The following is a 25,006-nucleotide window of genomic DNA, read 5'->3' on the forward strand; positions in this document are numbered from 1 at the left end:
GTTATTAATTATGAAAATTTAATAAGATTATGTTAAACATAAATGAGAAAGATCTCATCTGGACGTACCTGTCTATACCATCTGGACGTACCTGTCTATACCATCTGGACGTACCTGTCTATACCATCTGGACGTACCTGTCTATACCTGAGTTCGACCTAAGTACAGTAAAATCAGCTTATCTCTCATCTATTTGTGTGAAACGTTATCCACATAAATAGCGATGTAAGATAATTGAATGACGAAATCACATGAATAGCAAATTAGTAAACACAAACATTAATTTTTTTCTATTACTAGCGATAAAAATATCAAAAAACGTGCACTGTATAACAGCATACGAGATTTTCGTAGTTATTTCATTGTTTAAAAGGTGATTACGAGCTTTGAGAGTGAAGTATCACCAAGTTAACGAGAAAAAATATTTGCTACGAATAGAAACTCATCGATTTGTTTATGTATGTTTAGTGGGTAAATACAAAACCGTATAGTAAAGTACTTTCAAGCAGATGTATAACTAAATTATTTCAGGCACACATACACACACATTTATATATATCAATTAGATGTGCAGAGAGACATATGGTATTCAGATCTCGACTATCCTCTTCTGTTACAGTTTATTTATAGTTCAGCAAAAAACATTTGAACATTGTGGTGAAGGTTCTATTTAGTTGAGAACCACAGAAATCTAATTGTAGGTCATATACTAATCTAGGCCTAAATCTTATTCTTTAAGGCTTAAATCGATCAAGGTCGTTATTATCTGTTTCATAGGACAGGGGTATTGTGTCCAATATCACTCTAAATATATATTTACATAAAAGATCATTTCCCGAATGTGTAACTTCAGTTTATCTTTCATTTTTAATTTAACATCAGCCGCATCTTATTTATTGGCTTTTCTGTTCATTTGTTTGTTTTTAATTTAGCGACACGAATTTTTAGTATTATTTGCCCTCAGATTTACAGCTGAGCTACCTTCAGCTTATCCGTTTTATTTAAAATTAATTTAGTTTTTTAAAACCAAGTTGATATTTACAGTTATAAAATGTAAAATGAAAAGGCTTAATTGTGAGCTTCACACCTCTCTTTTCTTTATTTTCTCGATTTATTCTCATATTAACATTTTATCCACCAACACCTCAATCATCTCATTATGCAAGGTAAATATGTGCGCTAAATATCCATTATAATTTGAATAATAAATGTTATAAAGTAGCTGTTATAGGGAGAGGAAGACTGCATAATGGAATTTAGTTTAAGCAGAGAATGAAAGCACTATTTTCCTTGGAAAAGACATTCACCTACAATGCTTCATAAAATACTGTATTCTACGTTACTGAAGTTGTTTTGAGTGTTTGTTTGTTTTTGAATTTCGCGCAAAGATACGCGAAGGCTATCTGTGCTAGCTCTCTCTAATTTAGCAGTGTAAGACTAGAGGGAAGGCAGCTAGTCATCACCACCCACCGCCAACTCTTGGGTTACTCTTTTACCAATGAATAGTGGAATTGACCGTCACATAATTATAAAGTCTCCATGGCTGAAAGGATGAGCATGTTTGGTGCGATGGGAATTCGAACCCGTGATCCTCAGATTACGAGTCGAACGCTTTAACCCATCTGGCCATGCCGGGGATTATTTTAGTGTTTGTTCCGTGTTTCTCAGAAACATCAAGTTTTTAACTGTTTGTTAAAGTGTGCTTTATATTTCTTATTTGTTAAGGTTAATGAAGGCATTAAAGAATGGAATCCATTACTCTGCGGTCGGGAGTTTAGGTGATCTCCAAACATTGTAGTTTTCTGAGATCATAAGACTGATAGTTCCATTAAAATAGAAATATTCGTAAAGCTTCTCCTTTATAACTCCACTGTGGTTCAGTTTTCTTAACATTAGTCTAAACCAATGTTGTTGTGTTTTTTTTTTGCTTCAGTGTTCACGATACGAACTCTGATAGTACAATGGAGGTAAAAACTATAGGTGCGAGAACACATTGATAAAGAAAACGGCTGTATTGCACGGTTGACGAAAAGTGAAAAAAAATTCTAGCAATATTCAGGATAAAGTTGGCGTCCTTTTATGAAGGTTGACTCGCATCAGTACAGGATAAGCTTACTGCAATACAACAGTGTTGTCACTTACACCCATACAAAAATCCAGGTAAAAGTTACTGTTTTATGACAATGATTTCACTGACACGTGTAAGAAAATCTAGGATAAACTTTCTGTAACGTAAGAATAGTTCAACTCGCATTTTTATTTGGATCCATGTTAAGATTGATCTACCTTTGCATTAACTCTTACAAATAAAGGGTTTTATACACTTGTCACTGTATTGACTGAAGCACAAGAGTATATTCCATGATTAATACAGTAACTACCATCACTAGCATTACGAAGGGAAGAGTATGATACATTAAAATGATTTTAGAACATCACTACATTATTATAACTCATGTCCGTGATGTTATATCTGATGACCGTGCATTTTGGTAATAGTTCTGCAGCATAGCTTTGGTTGCAAAATATTCCAATGTAATACTGAGATTTTCAAATCACACAGTTCTTCCCTCAATGCTTTCCATAATCCATTCACTGTACAAGGGCGATGATTTCTCAGCGACAGTTTTAAAGAGATCGACTGCACAGCAGCCCATTGATGATGAGCTCAGTAATTTGTTTGATATATTTTTTTTTATAGAATAGCATCATTAAATGTTTCATTCCTTAGCTGATTGAGATTTATGGCAGTTAAACAGAAGGTTTCACTGAAGGCCTTATATGTGTGAGCCCATAGTCTCCTCGACTCACTTCCAGAAGGTGTGTTTTGTGTTTTTCTTGTAGCAAAGCCACATCGGGCTATCTGCTCAGCCCACCGAGGGGAATCGAACCTTTGATTTTAGCGTTGTAAATACGGAGACATACCGCTGCACTAGCGGGGGCCTTCCAGACGGAACTATCATTTTATTATATTAATGATCTTGCTTGAGTTCCTTGAGTTTATGATATGCATCTGTTGCAAGACGTTACCTTTTAGTTACTATGAGGTATGAATTGTTGTAGGTATATTCCTTTATTTACCAATCTAATCAGGTATGAGGACTATCCTCGTCTTGGAGAATCGAAATCCCCAATCTGAAAATATCTTTATGATCTGAGTGGATGGTTATTTTACATCGTAAAGGGCTTTTACGGTGGCATTACACCACCTACAAAAAATTAATCAATGTCAAAATGTAGTTCCTATACATTCTGCTCTACTGCGACTTTAAATAGGCGGTGGTTGTCACTTGACTTATTTGTTTTAGTATTATTACTTATAATTTATCTCAGACAAGTCATCGATTTATGTTATATACGTTATGTATTAAGATTTGAAATAGCTAGAACTTTTAATTTATAAGTAAATCGAATGTCAGCATATATAAATTGTATGATATTTTCCAACAAGACTGATACACGCAATTTCATTTCTTAACACAAATATATTTCAGTATTTAAATAATAATACAGTTGATAATAACGGTTATTACAAATACTGGTTTATATACAAGAGGATTACAAACTTACAAACAATACTTAGTCTTTTATCTGGTCTGAAACTGAATCTTTTAGTGACGCTTCAGGGTTAGCGAATTGTAGTTTATATGCAAAAGTTTTAGAAAAAATATTGAGTCTCCTATCCAGTCTGGGTGTGAATACTTTGTCGACGGTTTACAAGGCGCATATTACCTTTATTATTATTTCAATAATACTCTTTTAGTTCACTTTTTTCTCATTGATTTTTTAACTTCTAATTTTAAAATTTTGACCAATTCGAACAGTTCATTTGTGTTTTAACTTTTTAGTTGTTCTATGGAGGGTGATTCAAGAAAAACTTGATAATCATACATGATCACATCTTGTTGGCTCTGATAAATATAGATTGTATAATGAATTTTAATTTAGATCGAATTTTATCCGTGATTCAGATCTCAGACGATCCCCCATTTTATCATGTTACGTGTTATAATTTATCTCGTACGAGTTTCCGATTTATTATGTTACATAGTTACATATTACTGTTTCAAATAACCGGAAATTTTAATTTTAATTTATACGGTAATTGAATGTCAACATGTATCAAATTTATGATATTTACCAACCAGGTTGATGCAAACAATTTTCTGTCTTAACACAAATATATTTTATCATACAAATTATAATACAATTGGTAATAACGGTCTTTACAAATAATGGTTTATATACAAGAGGTTTACAAACTTACAAACAATACTTAATTTTCTATCCGGTCTGGAACAGAATCTTTTAGCGACGCTTCAGGGATAGCAAATTAATTGTAGTTTATATGCAAAAGTATTAGAAACAATATTAAGTTATCTATCCATCTTAGTAGTGAATACTTTGTCGATGGTTCACAAGGCGTATATTACTTTTATGTTGATACACAGATACATTTCACTTGATTGGAATGCTAGTTAGCTCTATTTTCACGTGAGTTTTTATTCCCGACGAAAATATCTAATATCATTGTAGAAACACCAAAGTCTGAAATTTTTAATGTTCGAAATCTAGAACGTTTCTGGTCAAATATCTGTAGTTTTTTGAATAATAAGCATTTGTGACAATTATAGCATCCGACGCTTGTAGTATACTATCTGTAGCAATCAAACGATATCCTATATAACTGTCTTACGCGTCGATTTATAATATTTAAGCGAATTTCTAGAAAGTTCAATTGGCCCAACAATATTTGAAAATACTCTGGTGCTTTCGTAAAACATATATTTTTGATTCTTACGCTCAATAATCTTCTAAAATTTAGAGAATAGGCGGGAATTACGCAATACACATTTGACAACATGAGTTACATCCATTTCTAAATATATATTAAACTGAAAGAAAGATAGATGTTGAAATAAATATATAATAATAAATCCGTTATAGTATTCAAAATCATTTTACCTAACGTACTCTACTTGTATAACCAGAAGTGCCAGCCAGTTGCATTAACGCTCACATCAACCATTTGAACACGAAGTACTTACATTTCTGAAGTGTTGTTATTGGTTTGTCTAAACTTTTTTGCTCTATTTTGTTCGTGACAAGGGTTGTTGTTATTAGGTATTAATAATTTTAAGATCAAGTTTTTGTTTCAATTGTGAATTTCTTTTTCCCACATGTGTTGTAATGAGAACATTTATTCATAGTTATTTTTGTTATCATTATTCTTGTTATTTCAAACATACCTTCAATTACAATTTAACGCATGTACAAATAATTTACTCTAAATTATATAAACTAATGTTTATTTCTGCCATTGTCGTCTATTTTTGTTGGAATACTTACAAGACATTCGATATGCTTCCAAAACGATAAATGTTTGATCCTAATTGGATAGTTTGATTATCTTTAATTTCTATGGTACAACCTTTAAAGCTATAACTTTAGTATTAATATTTCCATGGTTCAATCCTGAATGTAACTTAAGATTACAAAAAAAACAAACAAACGAGAGTGTGAACTAAACTTACATTAGCTACCGGTGCTTAAACACTTTTCAAGTACTTAAACTACCTAGCAGTTATTGAACTTAAGTTTCTTATAATTGAATAACAAATGTCTTATTGTTTTATAATTCATTGAGTCGTTATGATTACTTACAAGTAACCTAATGTTTATTTAAAAGTAAGCATTTACATATAAAGTAGCGAAAGTTGTTTGTACCTGTACAATGACATGTCTTTTCTCTTAATTAAACTCTCTATCTTATTTCTCCTTTTGCTATTGTTTGCTATCTTAGGTCTGAAGTATCTTTGAGAGGTTATAGTAGGTTATTTACTTGTTTAAGGTATTTAATTTCCCGGCTCAATAACTATGAAAAAACAAACAAACTACGTTTATGCTTATTACGTAATGTTCTGTAAATAAGAAAGGTCTACGACTTCTATTGTTTAAGGAACTGCCATCTGGCGGTAACATTTCCCGCTGTGTTTTACGGGCATGAATTAATAGGAATATTATCAACTATAATGCGAATTCTGGTTTGGGAAAACATGATGTGTACTGTTTACACGACTGTCCTTATGGCTTGAGGTTGAGCAATACCGGACTGATTAGCACAATTTGCTGCGGATCGAAAGATCCAAGGTTGAAGCCGCTTCGTCTCTGAACTATCTTTGTATTTTCATCTATGACCGCTTTATAGAAGTGGCCATTAGGCCCGTTATCGGTTTCAGGAACAAGGAAAAGCCTTTGTCATGGCGAATACTGTTGACCAACTGCCTTTCTTCTGGTCAATAATTAAGAATTACAGATGGTTCTATCTGAGTTTAGGTCTCTCTCTGACTCAGTCAATTAGTCCAAGTGTGTATAAGGTGCTTTGATAAAATGAAATATTGAAACATAAGTTATTTAATATAACTTGATATATATTAATTAATTAATAAAAATAATTAAGTTCTACGAAAAGTTCGTGTACAGTGTTCAAACATACTTCTGCATTAACGTAATGAGTTTTAAACATTAGGGAATAACAGACGTTTCCTTACCGTAAGTAATTTTTCTTATTTGCTTAACTTTTTAAATCTACAGTAATCTCATGAAAGAATATCATGAAATATGAAACAAAAATTAGGAAAAAATGTTTAATTGTATTCATTCTAAGCAACGCATTACGAATTACTTTGAAATTCAATGGATTATAACACAGTTGAGTAAACACGTGTTTTTAGTTTTTAATCTGACTTACATGAATGTGATTGTTCCAGGAGTGAGCTATTCTTCTTAACGAATCCGAAGCAATAGACAGTTATATTAGAACACAATTGAGTAGACCAAGTGTTTCCAGTTTTTCTTCAGTTGACTCGCATGGCTAGTATTTTTGTACTAAAAGTGAGTTACCTCTTCTCAACGAGTCTCACGCAACAGATGTGTCAGTCACGAGAAACGAAATTCGTGAAACGCTAATATAAAATCAAATGATAACTTTAGTTTTTAATGGATCTTTGTGGAAGGGGAGCAAAGAGGTGAGAAGATCATTGTATAATTCGGTTCTGTACGTTTTCGAGCTAGAATTTGCTGCACTATAAAACACGTTTTATTAATCTCGGACCCAAATATCATTGAAAGATTTCATCATGGATGATTGGTTTGGTTTGTTTTGAATTTCGCGCAACGCTACACGAAGACTATTTGCGCTAGCAGACCCTAATTTAGTAGTGTAAGACTAGAGGGAAGGCAGTTAGTCATCACCATCCACTCTTGGGCTACTCTTTTACCAACGAATAGTGGGATCGACCGTTACATTATAACGCCTCCACGAGTGAAAGGGCGAACATGTTTGGTGCGACGGGGATTCTAACCCGCGACCCTCAGATTACGAGTCGAACCCCTTAACCCACCTGGCCATGCCGCACCTCATGGATGATAAGTAACTTATTGTTTAGTGCAGAAAAAGGTTGGAGAGTTCAGCTGAAAAGGTGCGCGGCCCTGCATGGCCAGGCGGGTTATGGCATTCGACTCGTAATCTGACGGTCGCAGGTTCGAATCCCCGTCGCACCAAACATGCTCGCCCTTTCAGCCGTGAGGCCGTTATAATGTAACGGTCAATCCCACTATTCGTTGGTAAAAGAGTAGCCCATAGTTGGGGGAAGGTGGTGATAATTAGCTGCTTTCCCTCTAGTCTTACACTGCTAAATTAAGGACGGCTAGTGAAGATAGCCCTTGTGTAGTTTTGCGCGAAATTCAGAAACAAACAGAAAACAAAATACTCCTGTGTGTGGTATTTTTAATCGCAGCATAACGGTTCGTACAACGGCTCTTATTCTTTCAACTAAAAATTTTTGGCTCATAGCTCAGTTATCTCTTAACCGATTTGAGATCTAATTACAATTTTGGACTCTGAAGATTGAACCCTTTCGATTGATGTATTTGGCTACACTCAAAGTCTCATAGATTAATTTACTCTAATCGTACCTAAATTAATTTCTATTTGACAGTAGGCTTGTAGAAATCCTGATGATTAACAAAATTGAATCAGATATACGAAAGCGCCACGCTTGGTATTGCTGGTGCATATAAATACAGCTAATAAGAAGGGAAAACATGTCTCATAGAGTACTTTACTCTGGTTCTGTCTTTAAAAAAGTTCAGACGTCGCGGCTGTTGTTTAGTATAAGAAGTATTATTGAAAAGTCAATAAATACTGCATATAAATGAGTAATTGTTAAAGGCGAAATTTTATTACACGCCACGATTTGTGATAATTCTATAGCATTAATATGTAAATAACCATCACTTTGTGAGTTGAAAACAAATTGACGAGTGGTGTTAGAGAACTAGAATCATGAAAGACACGCATGAGTAAGTACTTACTCGTTACTTATAAAGTATTATAAGTCAGTCTACTTGAGTTTAGGTAATGTCTTCGATTGGTAGTACAGCTTACAAGTGCATGAACTCCACACACCTGCTAACCAAGCTTATGCATAAAGTATGGAAGTCCACTTGGCTGCCACATTTTCTCGATAATACTGTTTTTTTTTGCAGTGAAACTCAAGATGTAAGAATTAGTAATTAAAGTTAGGGTTAGTAGCTTGAAAGGTATTGAAAAGAAAGATGTACGGTACGATATTCGCTCTGGAGAAAAAAAAGTTAAAAATATTTTTAAGTAAACGATTTTGCTTTCGATATTTTTTGTGTTTATAAAAAAGTTATATTTACAGTAATTTATTAATGTTTATACATTTCACAAGATACGTGAAAAGGTGATGTCTTTTCGGTAAATGCAATTATTTTCTTTGTCTTCGACCAAAAGATCATTTGTTTTTCCAAACCGCACAATTTATCAAACATCATCATGGGTAATTAACTACTTGTTATGGGCTGGGCGTAGCCCTGTTCCTTAGCGTGCCCAGACTACGAATCTAAGGTTTCGCAGCCCTTTGCCGTACAAAGCAGCTTCTCACCTTAGAGTTATCAATGCACCATAAGAGTGACAGCCTAAGAAACGGCATTGAGTGCTGTTGACCAACTAGTGGTTTTTCCTCTAATCAATCTGTTCAAAATTAGAGACAGTTATATGCAGGTAACACCTTTTATAGCTTTGTGCAAAATTTATAAAATAAAGTCACTTATTCAGATTTTACTTAAAACTTTTGCTTAGACATTGTTGTACAAATAGTTTGGGGCTTCAGGAATTACCTAGTGTAGATATCACACACTTAGCTAGCCAGTAGATGAAGTACTAATCCGAAACTCTTAGATGTTGAACTTAGAATTTAAAAAAAATATCGAAATTTTCTATTTGATTTTTCCAAACTGTGGATTTAGATAATTTACAAAAACAATAATTTGTACTGGTTAAAATTAGTTTTGAGATACCAATACTTCGAATATATTTTATTAATCAACTCGCATAATCAAGTCTTATTGATAACATGATTTTAATCATCTTGTTCGCATAAACCAATAAAATCGTTAAAACCTGAGCCAGCTAACGTTGTCAAGCGGTGCATAACTAAACCTATACTTATCAGATGACTCCCAACCCCTGAATTAGAGGTCATTACTATTATTATAGAATAAATGTGAACTCAAGTTAAATTTAATTTTTAGAAATAAGTAGCTTTATACTCAAAATGAGCCAACTTTCTAGAAACTTCTCCATCTGGTCTTTTTAAAGAATCAGGTATTTACAAACTAATAAATCTGAACTCAAACTGAACTATCTAAAACAATAACGGTTTATAAATATTGGTAGACCGGAACTCAAACTGTATTAACATTTTTACAACTAGTAGATCTGAACGAAAGATGGGTCATCTTTTCTGAAAGATCTGACCTCAAAATAAAATTTTTTAATGTGATAATTGTTAAAATAATCTTAACAATAACGTTTCAAAATATTACTATCAGCTGATAATGTATCAATAACGTCGAATATGAACTGAGAATGGATCAATATCACACAAGGTATCATGCCTATTTTTTCACTAAGATAAAGTACTTAAACATATTCAGACCAGATGAGATCAATACGTTAAAAGATATAAGTCATGAAGAGAAAATGTGTAACTTAAGCAATAACTCAATAAACTTGCACTCATTCTTCATATGTTGGTATTAAAACTTTGATACGTTTCACTCGGGACAGAAAACTGAAACTTATAAATGCTAATAGAATACCACTATTAATCTGACACATTCAGTATAGAAATTATGAAGTTAAACAATCAGACTAAGCAGGCATTACTAATTAGAAATATACATTTAAGCACATCAAAATTTTATTAATGGGAATTATTTAATGTACCGTTTAGTAAAATAGCGTATTAGATTTGAATATGTAAGATAATTTCCTATAAAAATCTTTAAGATCTAAAATTATGTATTCTCTGAATAACTTTACCTAAGGAACACTTAAACGACGCGTTTATTTCGTATTTCTACGAATAACTCATTAAAGATAAGCGGATATATATATATATATATACAGTTCTTTATCGTTTTGTTTGAGAAAAATTATTACCCTTTTCCGTACCTTTTTGTTTGTTTTTCTGAATTTCACACAAAGCTACACGAGAGCTATCTGCGCTAGCCGTCCCTAATTTAGTAGTGCAAGACTAGAGGAAAGGCAGTTAGTCATCACCACCCACAGCCACCTTTTGGGCTACTTTTGTATCACCGAATAGTGGGATTGACCGTTAAATTATAACGCCCTTCACGGCTGAAAGAGCAAACATGTTTGGTGTAACGGGATTCGAACTCGGGACCCTCAGATTACGAGTCGAACGCCTTAACACACCTGTTGAATATATTCTATAAATTGATTAATACTTGATAATAATTGAATTAAAACTAAACTTAGATATTTAAGTGTTTAAATATCCAAGTCATAATTTAATATTCTATCTTATTATGATTATTTAAAGCAACTTTTTGAAGCAAGTTGTATATCTCAGTCATTACATATACAAGAAGTTATCTATCCATAACAATCTAGAATGGTTTGATGGGTAAGGCGCTTCACTTACAATATGGGGGGGGGCGCTCTCTAATCCTCGTAACCGAACATTCTCGTTCTTTCATCCTTGAGAGCGTCATAAGTTTACAGTTAATCCCACTCTTCGTTAGTAAAAGCCCAAGAGCTGGCAGTGTGTAGTGTTGACTAACTGCTTTTCCTCAAGTCTATAACTGTTAAATTAGGGACCACTAACGCAGATAGCTTTACTTGAAATTAAAAACCAAAACCGGAACAATGTGTTGATAGACATGATGTTTCTGACTTTGAAAAACCTTCAGCAATAAATGAAGGATGTTTTTAAACTTATTGAAAAAGAATAAACAACTTACATTCCCTACGTGAATACGTGATTATTACAGCAACATTGAAATATTCCATATCCTTCACCCATACGTGACAGTAATAATAACAATGAAGTCGTAAATTTCCTTCGCCAATACATATACCGCCTGTAATTACAAAGAAATCACTACAGTTCCTACATCACATTACCCAGTTTCCATAATCATAAGGAAACTGTTCCATTACTTATAACAGTATACCTAACGTCTAATAACAAGGAAGTGTTCTCTATAGCAGCATTTAACATCTCTGATATAAAAAAATACTGTTATCCTATCTACGGCAATACTTTTCGTTTATGATATCAATAATACTGTCTTTCTGGAAGTGAGATTGCTATCACAGTGGTGAATCGTAGTCACTGTTAACCTGTTCTTTCATGATTTATTAACCGAAAGAAAGTGACTCATGCATGCATATAATAGTAACACGGTTTCTTGATCTTGATAAAGTAAATAAAAGCATAAAAAAAGAAATTCGCTTTTGCAAGACCTTTGGCTGATATTTCAATGTTTTTACATTATTACAAAATTTCACAATCCATTTGTTTCATTTTGAGAAAAAGAGTATATCCATTTCGCTGTTCTGGAATACTGTCTCACTGTAATTCCAATGATAAGTTAAGTTTTACGATAGCTCAGCTCCTTTAGTGTTCCTAAGACGAGTGGCATAGATACTTTTAAGTGCTTTTGATAATTGTGTTATGAAGATGCTCTTGGTGTTTCTGAGAAGTATGAAGCAGCGATTTCTTCGATATCCTTTTAAACAGTGATATGGTGATTTCTTTGCTGTTCCTAGTGCCCGGTATGGCGAGGTGTGTTAAGGCGTTTGACTCGTAATTCGAGGGTCGCGGTTTCGAATCTCCGTCGCATCAAACATAGTCTCCATTTAAGCCGTTATAATGTTACGGTTAATTCCACTACTCGTTGGTGGCCCAAGAGTTGGCGGTGGGTGGTGATAACTAACTGTCCTTCATCTAGTCTTACATTGCTAAATTAAGGACAGATAGCTCGCGTGTAGTTTGGCGCGAAATTCACAAACAAACAAATTGCTATTCCTTTAAACAGCGAGATTATGATTTCTTTGTTGTTTTAAAAGTGAGATGGCGATTTCTTTGTTGTTCTTTTAAACAGTGAGATGATGTTTTGTTTGTTGCTCTTTTAAACAGTGAGATAGCGATTTGTTTGTTGTTGTGTTAAACAATGAGATAATTGTTTGTTTCATGTTCTTCTAAGCCTTGAGATGGTGATTTATTTTACGTTATTCTTAACATGATTTCTTTGTTCTTCTTTTTAACAGTATGATGTCAGTTTCTTTGGATTGTTTTGTTTGTTTGTTTTGGAAATTCGCACAAAGCTACTCGAGGGCTATCTGTGCTAGCCGTCCCTAATTTAGCAGTGTAAGACTAGAGGGAAGGCAGCTAGTCATCACCACCCACCGCCAACTCTTGGGCTACTCTTTTACCAACGAATAGTGGGATTGACCGTAACATTGTACACCCTCACGGCTGAGAGGGCGAGCATGTTTAGCGCGATGCGGGCGCGAACCCGCGACCCTCGGATTACGAGTCGCACAGTTTCTTTGGAGATGAAGCTTTCTTTGAAGTTTCGGAGAAGACGAGATAATACTTCTTATTATGTTTCTAAGAAGTCAGATAAAATAGTTTGTATTTCATTTTTGTTCACTGTTTGCCACAAGAAACGTTTAAGGTTGTTTATTTGATTTGCTTGACAATGATGTCTTAATGTTTCGATTGGTTGGTTCACTATCTTACTTAGGACAACTGACACCGCGATAGATGTTTACTTTTATATCATTATTTAAATTGTGACGGAAAATCTATAAGCTAATCAATTAATGGCGGAAAGTTATATAAGATGTTGTGGTAGGTGTCGTTAAACAGTGTGTGATATTGATGCAGTGGTGTGAATAATCAATCCTTCCCACTAGATAGATCTATAGAAGAGCTGCGGAAGGATATCATTAACTATCATTCAGTCTCTAGAACTTAAATATTTCCGTCGAAACGCATAAATATATTCAGAATGACGAAATAATTTCGTCCTCGTAACGTTCGCGTGATTTCATTTTGATTCTTGCAATAACAGTGGCATACTTAATGCGGCTGGTCAGGCAAAAAACAACCTGGACTAGATTAAAAAAAAAAAATAGGCGTGGCAAGGGCCAAATTTTCAAGGGTCTCTCTTAGTTGTTTCTAGCAGGATTCCAACTGTACATGTGTGTTCATACACACCAAGGCGGATTATTCACAATGGAGCTGAGTAAGTAATGGGTAAAAATTAAAATACTTGTTTTTAAATGTGTTTTATCAAGGTTTAAATTATTAAGGAGTTCTGATAGAAATTATATACGTAAGGAGAACAAAACATGCAGTGTATTCTTGCAAATTAAGGTTAATGTATGTTATTGTGCATGCTTTACCGAATTTGCCACAAAAGCAAATCGCTGGTAGTATATCATATTAACCACGTATATTCGGAATAATCGATAATATTATTTTTATAAAGCCGTCAGTTATGAAGTAGAATATTTAGGTTTAATACCTAGAAATGCAAAAAAAATAATTAAGAAAGAATTGTTTTGAGGGAAGGCGTTCACAATAAAACTCCTTTAAATCAAGTGTATTTTTATTCGAGAAGCAAAATATTATCGATAAGTTTGTTCTTAAAAATAACGCTTTGGAATTTAGTTATAGTTTCAATCGTGCTATATTTAATTAGTGGTATTTATAGAGAGTTTATATTGATAAATATTTAACAGTATTGAGCGATAACAAGATACTTCGTGTGTATTGTGTTATATTGTTGAAGCCATTGTTCATGCATTTTACTGTTTCAAGCGACTGCTATAAACGACATAACGTTTTTACGATGTTTATATACTTCCGTGTTGAAGTCACTGCTGTAAACGAAACAACATGTTTATGACTTTTATCTATTTTTGTTTCACCTAAGCAAGGTATTGATAAGGGTGCATTGTCTCGTCTCATCACTTTCCAGTTGAATGAGTTCCTTTTTGAGCTGGTACCTGTTTTGTCTGCTAAAGTTGTAGGATTTACTGACACAATAGCAGGAGTATTGCATCGTAAAGGCCCTTGTAATTGATCACCGACTAGATGTGACAAAGTGACTTGGGGAAATTTGAATATCTCCAGGTTATGGCTTCTTATCCGAAGGTTTCAATACAGAGGATAAATAAATTTTAGCTTTCTAACAGATTATCTACCAGCTAAAAATCGCTCATGCTTTTATTATCTGAGAAAAATTAAGCAAAAGCCATGTGGTAGAACCGATCATTATTGTACTGAGAGTAACTATATCCTGCTTTAAAAAAAATTCCGCATGCGTTCAAAGCCGCACAAGAGAGAGATATCTACGAGTATTTGATGCTTTACTCAAGGATACGTAGGACTAAGAACCATGTTAGAGTTAAGATTTTGAGCCTGTAGTTAAAGGCATTTACCAAGCTTGAGTCTATTAACTGTGTTTTAATTAATGCAAAAATTTGCATTATGCTTAGCTTGTAATTCTCCATATAGCATGACAAGGTGGTTAAGGCACTCGATTCGTAATCCGAGGGTCGCGGATTCGAATTTCCGACACACCAAACATGCTCGTCCTTTCAACCGTGGGGACGTTATAATGTAACGGCCAATCCCACTATTCGTTGGTAAAAGAATAGCCCAAGAGTTGGGGGTGGGTGGTGATGACTAACTACCTTCCCTCTAGTCTTACACTGTTAAATTAGGGACAGCTAGCCCAGATATCCTTGGTGTAGCTTTGCGCAAAATTCAAAACAAACCAAACCAATCCATATAGTGTTTTCTCAAAGTGATCTAGCGATAACACGTTGGTGAATTAAAAGCCAGTTTTATAGCACACGAATAAACCTGTGCAATGTGAGTAACTTAGAGTTGCTTCGTTTTCCTGTATTCAGGAGATATCACCTACACTGTTTGAACAAAGTCAGGAGTTTGGCTTTTATTTTTTTCGCTCAAAGATTTTTGGATGGTATCCTTGTATGTTGCGTATTTACAAGATACAAATGCTGTGATTATAAGGAAACAACTTATACAGGGAAGTCATGTGCAGATCAGGATTTTGCTAGTATTACATACACTATGAAGTAGATTATGTCGGATTGGAAGGTTTGTTACCTTTAAAGATAAAAACGTGTGAGAAAGAGCCGGAAGCAGCAGTTACACTCACCGACACTCTCGTATTGAGCTGAGATACGAAAAATTAACCCCTGGGAAGAGAGTGACCACACGAAGGGGAGGAGGGTATTTTTAATTAATCGAAGTTCTTTTCAGTTCATGCTTATATGACATGCCTTCAAAAATAAATGTGCTTATAAGGAAATAAAAGTAGATAATTGCCTCAACTATGGAATTCATTTCTTCATGCCATTAACGTTATATATATATATATTGCAAAGTTTATGTGAGATCAAGTTCTTCTGGTCATAATTACGACGTGCACGTGTTGCAAGTGCTTAGTCCAGAATTCCGCGTTTCACTTGGTGTATTTACTTTTTGGAGCTGTTCATTTATTTGTCTTATATTGTAGGTTATTTTGAAAAAACCTTTTAAAATATATATTGTACACTTTTCACATTAAGACTCTGCAAAAGTGGGGACTTGTTCTTCACATTCACATAACTGCGAATACTTGAATCATCATATAACACTATGTAACACAAATTTTGTTCCTGGATAGTATGTGTTATTTCTTAGTTGCTTATGTTGTAAAAGTACAGAAAATTACCATTATTCCCTTCAAACTTTGCTTTTGTGACCTGGATAATGAAATTTAGAAATTAACCTATTTTCTATGTAAAAACGGGCAAATTTGCACATTTTCATTTGCATATAAGGTCTGAATAAAACAACATATGAATCAAGATTTACATGTATTTATATTAAAGTTGTACAATAACGAACAAAAGTGTTTAGAAGTGAGTAGTTTCTCGAGACTTTCGACTGTAATGTAAACCACTTTCACGTATCAGCCCCCAAATATAGTCTTCCATCATGTTTTCGTTACACGCTCCTTGGTAACGGCGTTGAAAGTCCAGAATATCTTGGTGGAAACACTCGCCTTGTTCCTCTGAGTATGCTCCCATGTTCTCCTTGAATTTGTCAAAATGAGCGTCAAGGATATGGACTTTCAGGGACATCCTGCAGCTCATTTTGCCGTAGTTCTTCACCAAAGTCTCAACCAGTTCCACATAATTTTCGGCCTTGTGATTGCCCAAGAATCCCCAAACCACTGCGACAAGGCTGCCCCAAGCTCTTTTCTCTTCCAACTGAGTTCCTTGGGGAATTCTGAGCGCTCCAGGATCTTCTTTATTTGTGGTCCAACGTAGACACCAGCTTTGACCTTTGCCTCAGACAGCTTAGGGAAGAAGTCTCGAAGGTACTTGAAGGCTGCAGTCTCCTTATCAAGAGCTGTGACAAATTGTTTCATAAGCCCTAATGTTATGTGCAATGATGGAAACAACACCTTCTGGAGGCCCACTATGTAGGCTTCACACATTTTGGCAGATGTTGTCACAGAGTACTTTTCGCTCTTGTTTTGATACATTGGCCACAAACATAGCAGAATGCGTCTGGAAAATGCTTGCAGCTTCTTGATGCCATATCTGATAAAATTAGATAGGTCTATGTGTTCAGTTAGGCAGCTAGAACTAAATTGAAGTAGTGAGTGGTGAGCCCCTATATGTGTTACAATGGAAAGTTCTAGAAAATTCTAAAAGGTTTTTGAAAATTCAAGGAAGTTCTACAAAATTCTAGAAAATTATTGCAAGTTCCACAAAATTCTAGAACGTTCTTGAAAATTATTGTAAGTTCGAGAAAATTCTCCATCAGCTACTCAGCAGTGAATCCATCTTGAATGTTCTGGAAAATGGGTAAATTTAAAAATTTCATTACCCTGGTAACAAAACCAAAGTTTGAAGAGAAAAACAGGGATTTTCCATTTACTTTAGGCATAAGCAATTGAGAAATAACACTTTCTGCCTAGAAACAAGAAAAAGTAAAAAAAAATTTACATAGTGTTATTGGTGTACAAAGATTGAAGGTAGAAACAATTTTGTAATTTTTTGGAATCAAAAGTAGGAAAAATCAGTAAATTAAATTTTGCAGACCTTTACCAGAGGTGTATAATGTTCAGGATAAAGCAAAACATTTGCATTTTTAATTCTGGAAAAAGAGTAATAAACATGTATATTTCATACATAATGAGTAAACGAAGTAAATTCAAAAGACTACAGTAATTTTGTTTTTTCATTTCCTTTTTTTTTTTTGGAATATTATTGTAATCTCAGATTCACGTAACAAAATGTCTCAAGCGTCTTGAATAAACTATATACAAATTATGTGTAACTGGCATGAAATACTCGCGCTCTGCTATGTAGTTCATGATCTCCTTATCATTCTCAGAGGTTCCAGTGTGCAGATCACACTTCTCCACTATGTTTCTATGGCAATAACAACCTATTAGAATAAGTGTGACACATTTGGTGCCGTATGGTCTTAAGTGGGGATATGGATACAGATTCAGACATAGCGCTTCCTGGCTCCTGAAGTAGGCTGAACTGGTTTAAAAACCTCAAATACTTATTGTCATACCCTCATCATACCTGAGTGGCCATTCGAGTACGTTTGAGCCTCCTTGTTACTACATAGACAAGGACATCCTTATTCCACTTGCCAATCTTGGTCATGTGAGCTTCGAACTTTTGAAGGAGTTTACAGACAAACGTACAAGAAAAGATACAACGTAAATTAATATGGGCTACAAAACTGATAAAATTCTTTGGTGGATTAGAAGTAACTCTGAAAGCTTATAAAGCTAAACATGGAGTTTCAACATCTTTGGTAGGCATAACATAGATAACCAGTTGTGTAATTTTGCGCTTAGCAACAAACGAACAAACAATACTTAAAAACTTTTGCTGATTGACTTGGTATCAATATTTTATTAATCCGATGGCTGTAATATCTTTTTATCTTGTTTTCTCAATTAAAAAAAAACATTCATTAATATAATATTCATTATATTGCATTCTGGAACTATCAAGTATTAAATAATGTTGATAGAAGAACTAAGTCACGTGCTAAGAATGATAGTGTGTGGAAACAATATGGCGTAACTACTGGAATACTTGAATAATGTCTGTTTGTGGGCCTATTTCCTTGTTTTCTTTTTAACAAGTAATTTCTTAATAAACGAAAGCAGAAATATTAGACCACTTTATAGGAACCATATTTGGCATTTAATCTCTGCTTGTTTTTTTTCAATCAACAAAAACATGTATTATTTTATAATTAAAATAGAAGGGTACTCCACTTAATAATTGGATAACATCCAAAGAAGTTATGATTATTTATTTAGTAGAGTTCGGTGATTTTTACTATCATTCAGACAATAGTCATGATATTGTTGTTTTAAGTTATCTGTGAAATATTCACCATTCTCAATTTCTTTGTAAAACCTATGAAAAACTACAAAGGCAACGAGCCAGAACCTTTGAGTGCTTATTTTTGTCGAAATGGAAAAGAGGTCCAATTAAAAGCTAACAAGTAAATGTCCGAGGTGTGGCAGGTGCACGTGCGGTGACGATGGCACAGTAGTTGTTCAAAACGTTAGATGTGAAATATGTCAGAGAAGATCCGGCAAAGGAGATGCTGAAAACACCCAAATACAAGTACGTTTGCACACAGGAGCAGTTTGGTTTTGATTTTTTTGAATTTCGCGCAAAGCTACTCGAGAACTATCTGCGTTAGCCGTCCCTAATTTTGTGGTGTAAAAGTAGAGAGAAGGCAGCTAGTCATCACTACCCACCGCCAACTCTTGGGCTACTCTTTACCAACGAATAGTGGAATTGAGCGTCACTCTATAGCGCCCGCGAACCCGCGACCCTCGGATTACGAGGCGAATGCCTTAACCACCTGGCCATGCCGGGCTGCTAATTTGGTACTTAGTAGAAAGAACAATTAATTGGCTAGTAAAAGCACGTTTAGTAATATTAACACTTCACAGGCAAGAGAAGATATGTTTGTTAACATTGAAATTTAACTGACAAGAGAAGACATGTTTGTTAACATTGACATTTAACTGACAAGAGAAGATATGTTTGTTAACATTGACATTTAACTGACAAGAGAAGATATGTTTGTTAACATTGACATTTAACTGACAAGAGAAGATATGTTTATTAACAGTAATATTTAGTATGTACGTGAGTAGATAATAGCATACTCTGTTTAATTAGAGACAAGTAGAGGCTGAAATAAGTTCGTAAAATTGATTATCTGTGAACTCGCGATTATTTATATTCACGGATAAGGACATGATACATTTACCCCTAATTTGAAGTATTCTATAACTATTAACATGAAACATTGAAAGTTATATGTAGATCCTTGAAACTGTTTATAATTAGAAAGATTTAGCAGCTTCTCAGATTCTTAAATTAGCATTAATATAGCTGATGTAGTGCAACTTTATAAAGGAAAGTGAAGTAGAGTTAAGGAAAATCTGGCTGTTAAGCTGAGTATTCATATTGTGGTTCGGGAAAGCTGGTAACCTAAGTTAGGATTCGGATTGCAGTTAGAGAAAGCTATCCACCAAGCTATTCATGCTGCAGTTAAAGAAAAGTGTCCACCTAAGTGAGGATTCATATCACAGTTAAAGCAAACTGCCCACCTAAATGAGGATTCATGCTTCAATTAAAGAAAACTGTCCACCCAAGTAACGATTCATGATGCAGTTAAAGAAAAACTGTCCACTTGAGTGATAATTCATACTGAAGTTAAAGCCAGCTGTCCACTTAAGTGGAGATTCATGATGCAGTTACATAAAGCTGCTCACCAAAGTGAGAATTCATGCTGTGGTTAAAGAAAACTAATCGCCTAAGTTAGGAGTGTTGTGATTAAAAAAAGTTGGCCACCTCAGTGAGGACTTGTGTTGTGGTTAGGGAAAGCTGGCCACTTAAGTGCGATCTGGTGTTGTGGTTAAGAAGTGCTAACTGTCGAAGTAATAATTCTTGTCTTCCTAAAGAATGCTGACCACTTAAGTAGCTGTTCGTGTTGTAGTTAAGTAACATTGGCTATCTAAGTACGTATAAACAGTTGAGTGACAGTTTCAGTTGTAGTTAAAGAAAGCTGCATAGCTCAGTGTTTAAGTACCTGAATGACGATACTTCCTTCAGGTAAAGTAGTTATTAAGAAAAGCGGTAAAATATTTTTTATATATATTTATATTACACAATAGCTCAGTTAAGTGTGAACACTTAGACCAATTTTTAGGTATTAAGATCTTTGTGAATCGTTAAGGATCTGGCGGTCTTTAGTTATGAGTAGACTTTCTTTAATGTAGAGGTTAAGGTCGGAAGATTCTGTGGTGATGATAGAGAAATCGTTAAATGAAATATTGTGACTTGTGGTTCCAGAACATGCACGAATGGATGAGAGGCTATGTTTAAGTACTGTTGTATATTATCGCAATTGAGACTGCGCGGCTGTCATGGTAGATGCTTCTTGTATTCAAGGAAGGCTGCCTTGATTTCAACTATACTTAAGGAAGGTTGGCTATGTTATGGTAAATTCCTGCTGTTCAAACGGTTTTTTGTTTTACACGATCAACTTTTATGGTATTCATACAAATACATCTTTTGAGCACATTTATAACTGTAATAGAAGGTTTAATGGCAAGCTATAGGAGCACTTATTCGTTTACGTGGAAAGAGAACAGTCATTATTACATGAATTTTTTATGCACTAATAAATTAAAGTTTTTTAAAAAACACGTTTATGTCTGAAATGTGGTTTACTGCATATACCTCGTATTTATCGATGTCGTTTTAAATGTGGAATTGTTTTAAACGTAGAGTTAAATTGGTTTAAATATGATATTTCTATAAATTAATGTATTACATGCTCTGATATTAGTAATACTTTTAGTAGAATTAAGGTCTTATTCAAGACTGACGAGCAGTTATTATGTTGGGAGAGCGCGTCTGTAAACCACGGTATTGTATTGATGAAAAAATATTTATTATGAAGACGAAACGGTTGATAAAACATAAAAGTTTATTTACAAGATTGGAGAGTTTCGAAATAACTTATTTCATCTTAAAATTGTGCTATAAAGATAATTATTACTGAGATTATAATACAGTATAACATAATCATTAATTTACTTAGTTATTAAAAAAGGGCGTGAAAAGGACGAATGGAACAATGTTTATCTATATGTATGTATATATTTATAATACAACGGCTGATCTGAGTGTGAAAATTTAGAATAATTTTAGATCTACAGAGTTTTGTGAATCGTTAAGGGTCGGGCGGTTTTTTTTAACTATAAGTAGACTTTCTTTAATGTAGAGGTCAAGGGCTGGCTTGTTTTGAATTTCGCGCAAAGCTACACTAGGGCTATCTACCCTAGCCGTCCCTAATTTAGCAATGTAAGACTACAGGGAAGGCAGCCAGTCATCATCGCCCACCGCCAACTCTTGGGTTACAAACGAATAGTGGGATTGACCGTAACATTGTAACGCTTTTATAGGGATTCGAACCCGCAACTTTTGGATTACGAGGCGAGTACCTTAACCACCTGGCCACGCCGGGCTGTGTCACGGTTTGAAGATTCTCTGGTGATGATAAACAAATTGTTGATTGAAATATTATAGCCTGTAGTTTCAGAACGTGCACGAATGGATGAACGGTTGGGTTTAATTAGTGGATGGTTCGCTCTGTTAGATATTTCTTCAGAGAAAGTTCAATAATGAAGACAATGATAACAGATATTTAACAACAAGAACAGGTTAATGATCATTGCAACGTAAGAAGATATATTTTTAATATTCAGTTTTGAATTTTGCTTTAATCTTTTTAATATTTTTTCCATGAGTTGTCATTACATTTTAAATAGGTTTATCAGCGAATTATAGAGAAGTATAATAAACACACGAATATTGAATATAAATGGATTCCACGAGACCTCCCTATCACCTCATTAACCACTCGATATTTTGTTACAGATTGCAACTCGAACAAAGAAGGTGTTTGTTGGAGGTCTATCAGCGCCGACGACTCTTGAAGATCTCAGAAACTACTTCGAGCAGTATGGACTGGTAAGTAGTGCGTTTATTGATCACTAGAGGATAGAAACACACTCCCCACTCGCACATGCGAGGAAAACACCACTTACAGCAGTACAAAACACACCATTCTTAGGGTGCTGTGCTTACTGATATCCTTGATAACCTTCGACTGTCGCTGCTAACCATTCCATACGCCTTATTGATTTATACAAATCGATATGTATATCTAATTACAAAAACATCATATATGAGATTCAATATCAAGTGATGTAAATGTTTGAGTACAGAGATATAAACATTTGAGTTTTAAGACAACTTTTGAATTTTTCTTATCTCTACATGTATCCTGATGATTTCGTTCGAAAGTTATCACTGTCTCGTCTATTATTCACACACCTTCTGACCATATTGTTCGACAGTTATTACTGTTCTGTCTGCTGTAAAATGTATTTTGACTGTGTTTCTCACAGTTATTTACCATCTCGTCTAATATTCACGTGCATCCTGACTCGTTGTTATCACATTATCTAACACTACGTATCCTGACGATGTTGCTTTCGATGGTGATTCATCTTGTCGTCTGTTGTCCACATACACCCTGACCATGTGCTTCGACAGTTATTACTGTTTTGTCTAAAAATATGCCCACCAGTGGCACAGTAGTATGTCTGCGAACTTATACCACTAGAAACCGGGTTTTGATATCCATGGTGGGCAGAGCACGTATCGCTCAGTGTGTAGCTTCGTGCTTAATATCAAACAACAACAAATAAAAATGTAGTCTATGTTTCTTATATTCATTCTCTTGTGTACTGTACACGCGTATCCTGACCATGTTGTTTCAAAGTCGTCACCGTCTTGTCAACAATACACAAATATTCTAACAGTGTTGTTCGATAGTTATTTATCGTCTCGTGCACTATATACATATTTCCTAACCATGTTGTTCTACAGTTGTCGCTGTCTCGTCAACTATACACAGATATCTTGACAATGTTGTTCCACAGTTGTCGCTGTCTCGTCAACTATACACAGATATCCTGACAGTGTTGTTCGATAGTTATTTACCGTATCGTGCACTATACACATATATCCTGACCACGTTGTTCGATAGTTGTCACTGTCTCGTTAACTATACACATATATTCTGACCATGCTGTTCCACAGTTGTCACTGTTATATGACTAGTAAATTTTGTCTAATTTCATCATTTAGTCGCAAGTGTTTTCTTTCAACAGAAACAAAAAATATGTTTTAATTTCTTAGGCTGTAGTGAAACGTTATACGTTCTGAAAGTTTTATGGAAACCTGGAAACTTTTATATTGTTTTTGACGTAGAATTACAAAGAAATTCAATATAGAAGTAGCTGGATTTGTTATGAAATTATTAACGTGAAGCGATCTATATGTTTAGATTTATCAGAACAGCTTCCGTTCTATCTTTGTGTTTACAGAAGCATCAATAACACTTTGGTATTTAAAGAAACATGAAAGTATCAGACAGTGAAACAGTGTTTGTTTCCTGCATCGAATACCAAGAAATGTTCAGTAATTATTGTGAAATAAAATATACATTTCAGAATCATCATAATATACTTTAAAGTACATTGTTATTTTTCACTGCAGAACGGTAGAAACAAACGTCGTTTCTGGTATCTCCACTAGGTAACTCCTGATATATAATTGATTATTTAAAGGCCTAAGCCTGAGCTAATGGTTAGAAAATTGGATTGGGTGTCAGTTTAGAAACATTGCGTTCAAATACGCTTCTCGCTTTCAGTTGTAGGTGCGTTGTAAAAGTGACAATGAATTCTGCTTTTGGTTAAGAGTATCCACTTTAGATAATAACGCGTCATGAGCGAGTTGTATAGACCAAAGGACAGAGAATACGCCATTAGCGAAAAGCAAATAATATATCATGAGGAAGGGAATCGTATAGAAAATGTCATGAACGGATGGTGTACATCATTGTCATATGAACGAACGATATAGAACACGTCCTGACCAAATAGTATATACATAACTAATGATACTGCTTTAATATTGCATTATTTGGCGTAACTTATTAATTTGTATCCGTTGCATTTAAAGTTTTGGCATTATACGAGTAGTTCACTTTTTGATGAATTACAACGACACCTACAACTGACATATTCGGTACTTAAAGCGCTAAAGAATGAAAACAACCTAATGAATACTTCGAATTATTTTACTTGGGATTGTATTTAAATGACATATCGAACGATTTCTCATTAACGTTAAAGACATCACCGGCAATAGTGGCTGTAATTTACACGACGTTTCAAGAAAGAAATTTGGGGAAAATATTATAATTTTCATTAATAGTCGTTAGTTAATTTGAAGGTTAGAAAATGATAAAAAAACAACAAAGCAAACAAAATCGACAAGGAATGGCATGAGAAATTAATTAAACTACGAAACTAATTCCATTCAAACTTACATTCCTTTACAGTAAATAATTTCGGTAATTTCCTAAGCTTGAAG

At 34.4% G+C, this 25,006-nt stretch overlaps 1 protein-coding gene across 1 annotated transcript in view; it reads left to right on the forward strand.

Moving 5' to 3' along the window:
- Positions 1–25,006, forward strand: part of LOC143239074 (RNA-binding protein Musashi homolog Rbp6-like) — a 120,200-nt gene that overhangs the window by 22,307 nt on the left and 72,887 nt on the right. The window contains exon 6 of the mRNA XM_076479869.1: positions 22,439–22,531. Within this exon, the coding sequence (XP_076335984.1) occupies positions 22,439–22,531 (93 nt within the window). The remainder of the gene's footprint in view (positions 1–22,438; positions 22,532–25,006) is intronic.

Source organism: Tachypleus tridentatus, chromosome 13, assembly GCF_004210375.1.
Source record: "Tachypleus tridentatus isolate NWPU-2018 chromosome 13, ASM421037v1, whole genome shotgun sequence".
In the NCBI taxonomy this organism is placed as follows: Eukaryota; Metazoa; Arthropoda; class Merostomata; order Xiphosura; family Limulidae; genus Tachypleus; species Tachypleus tridentatus.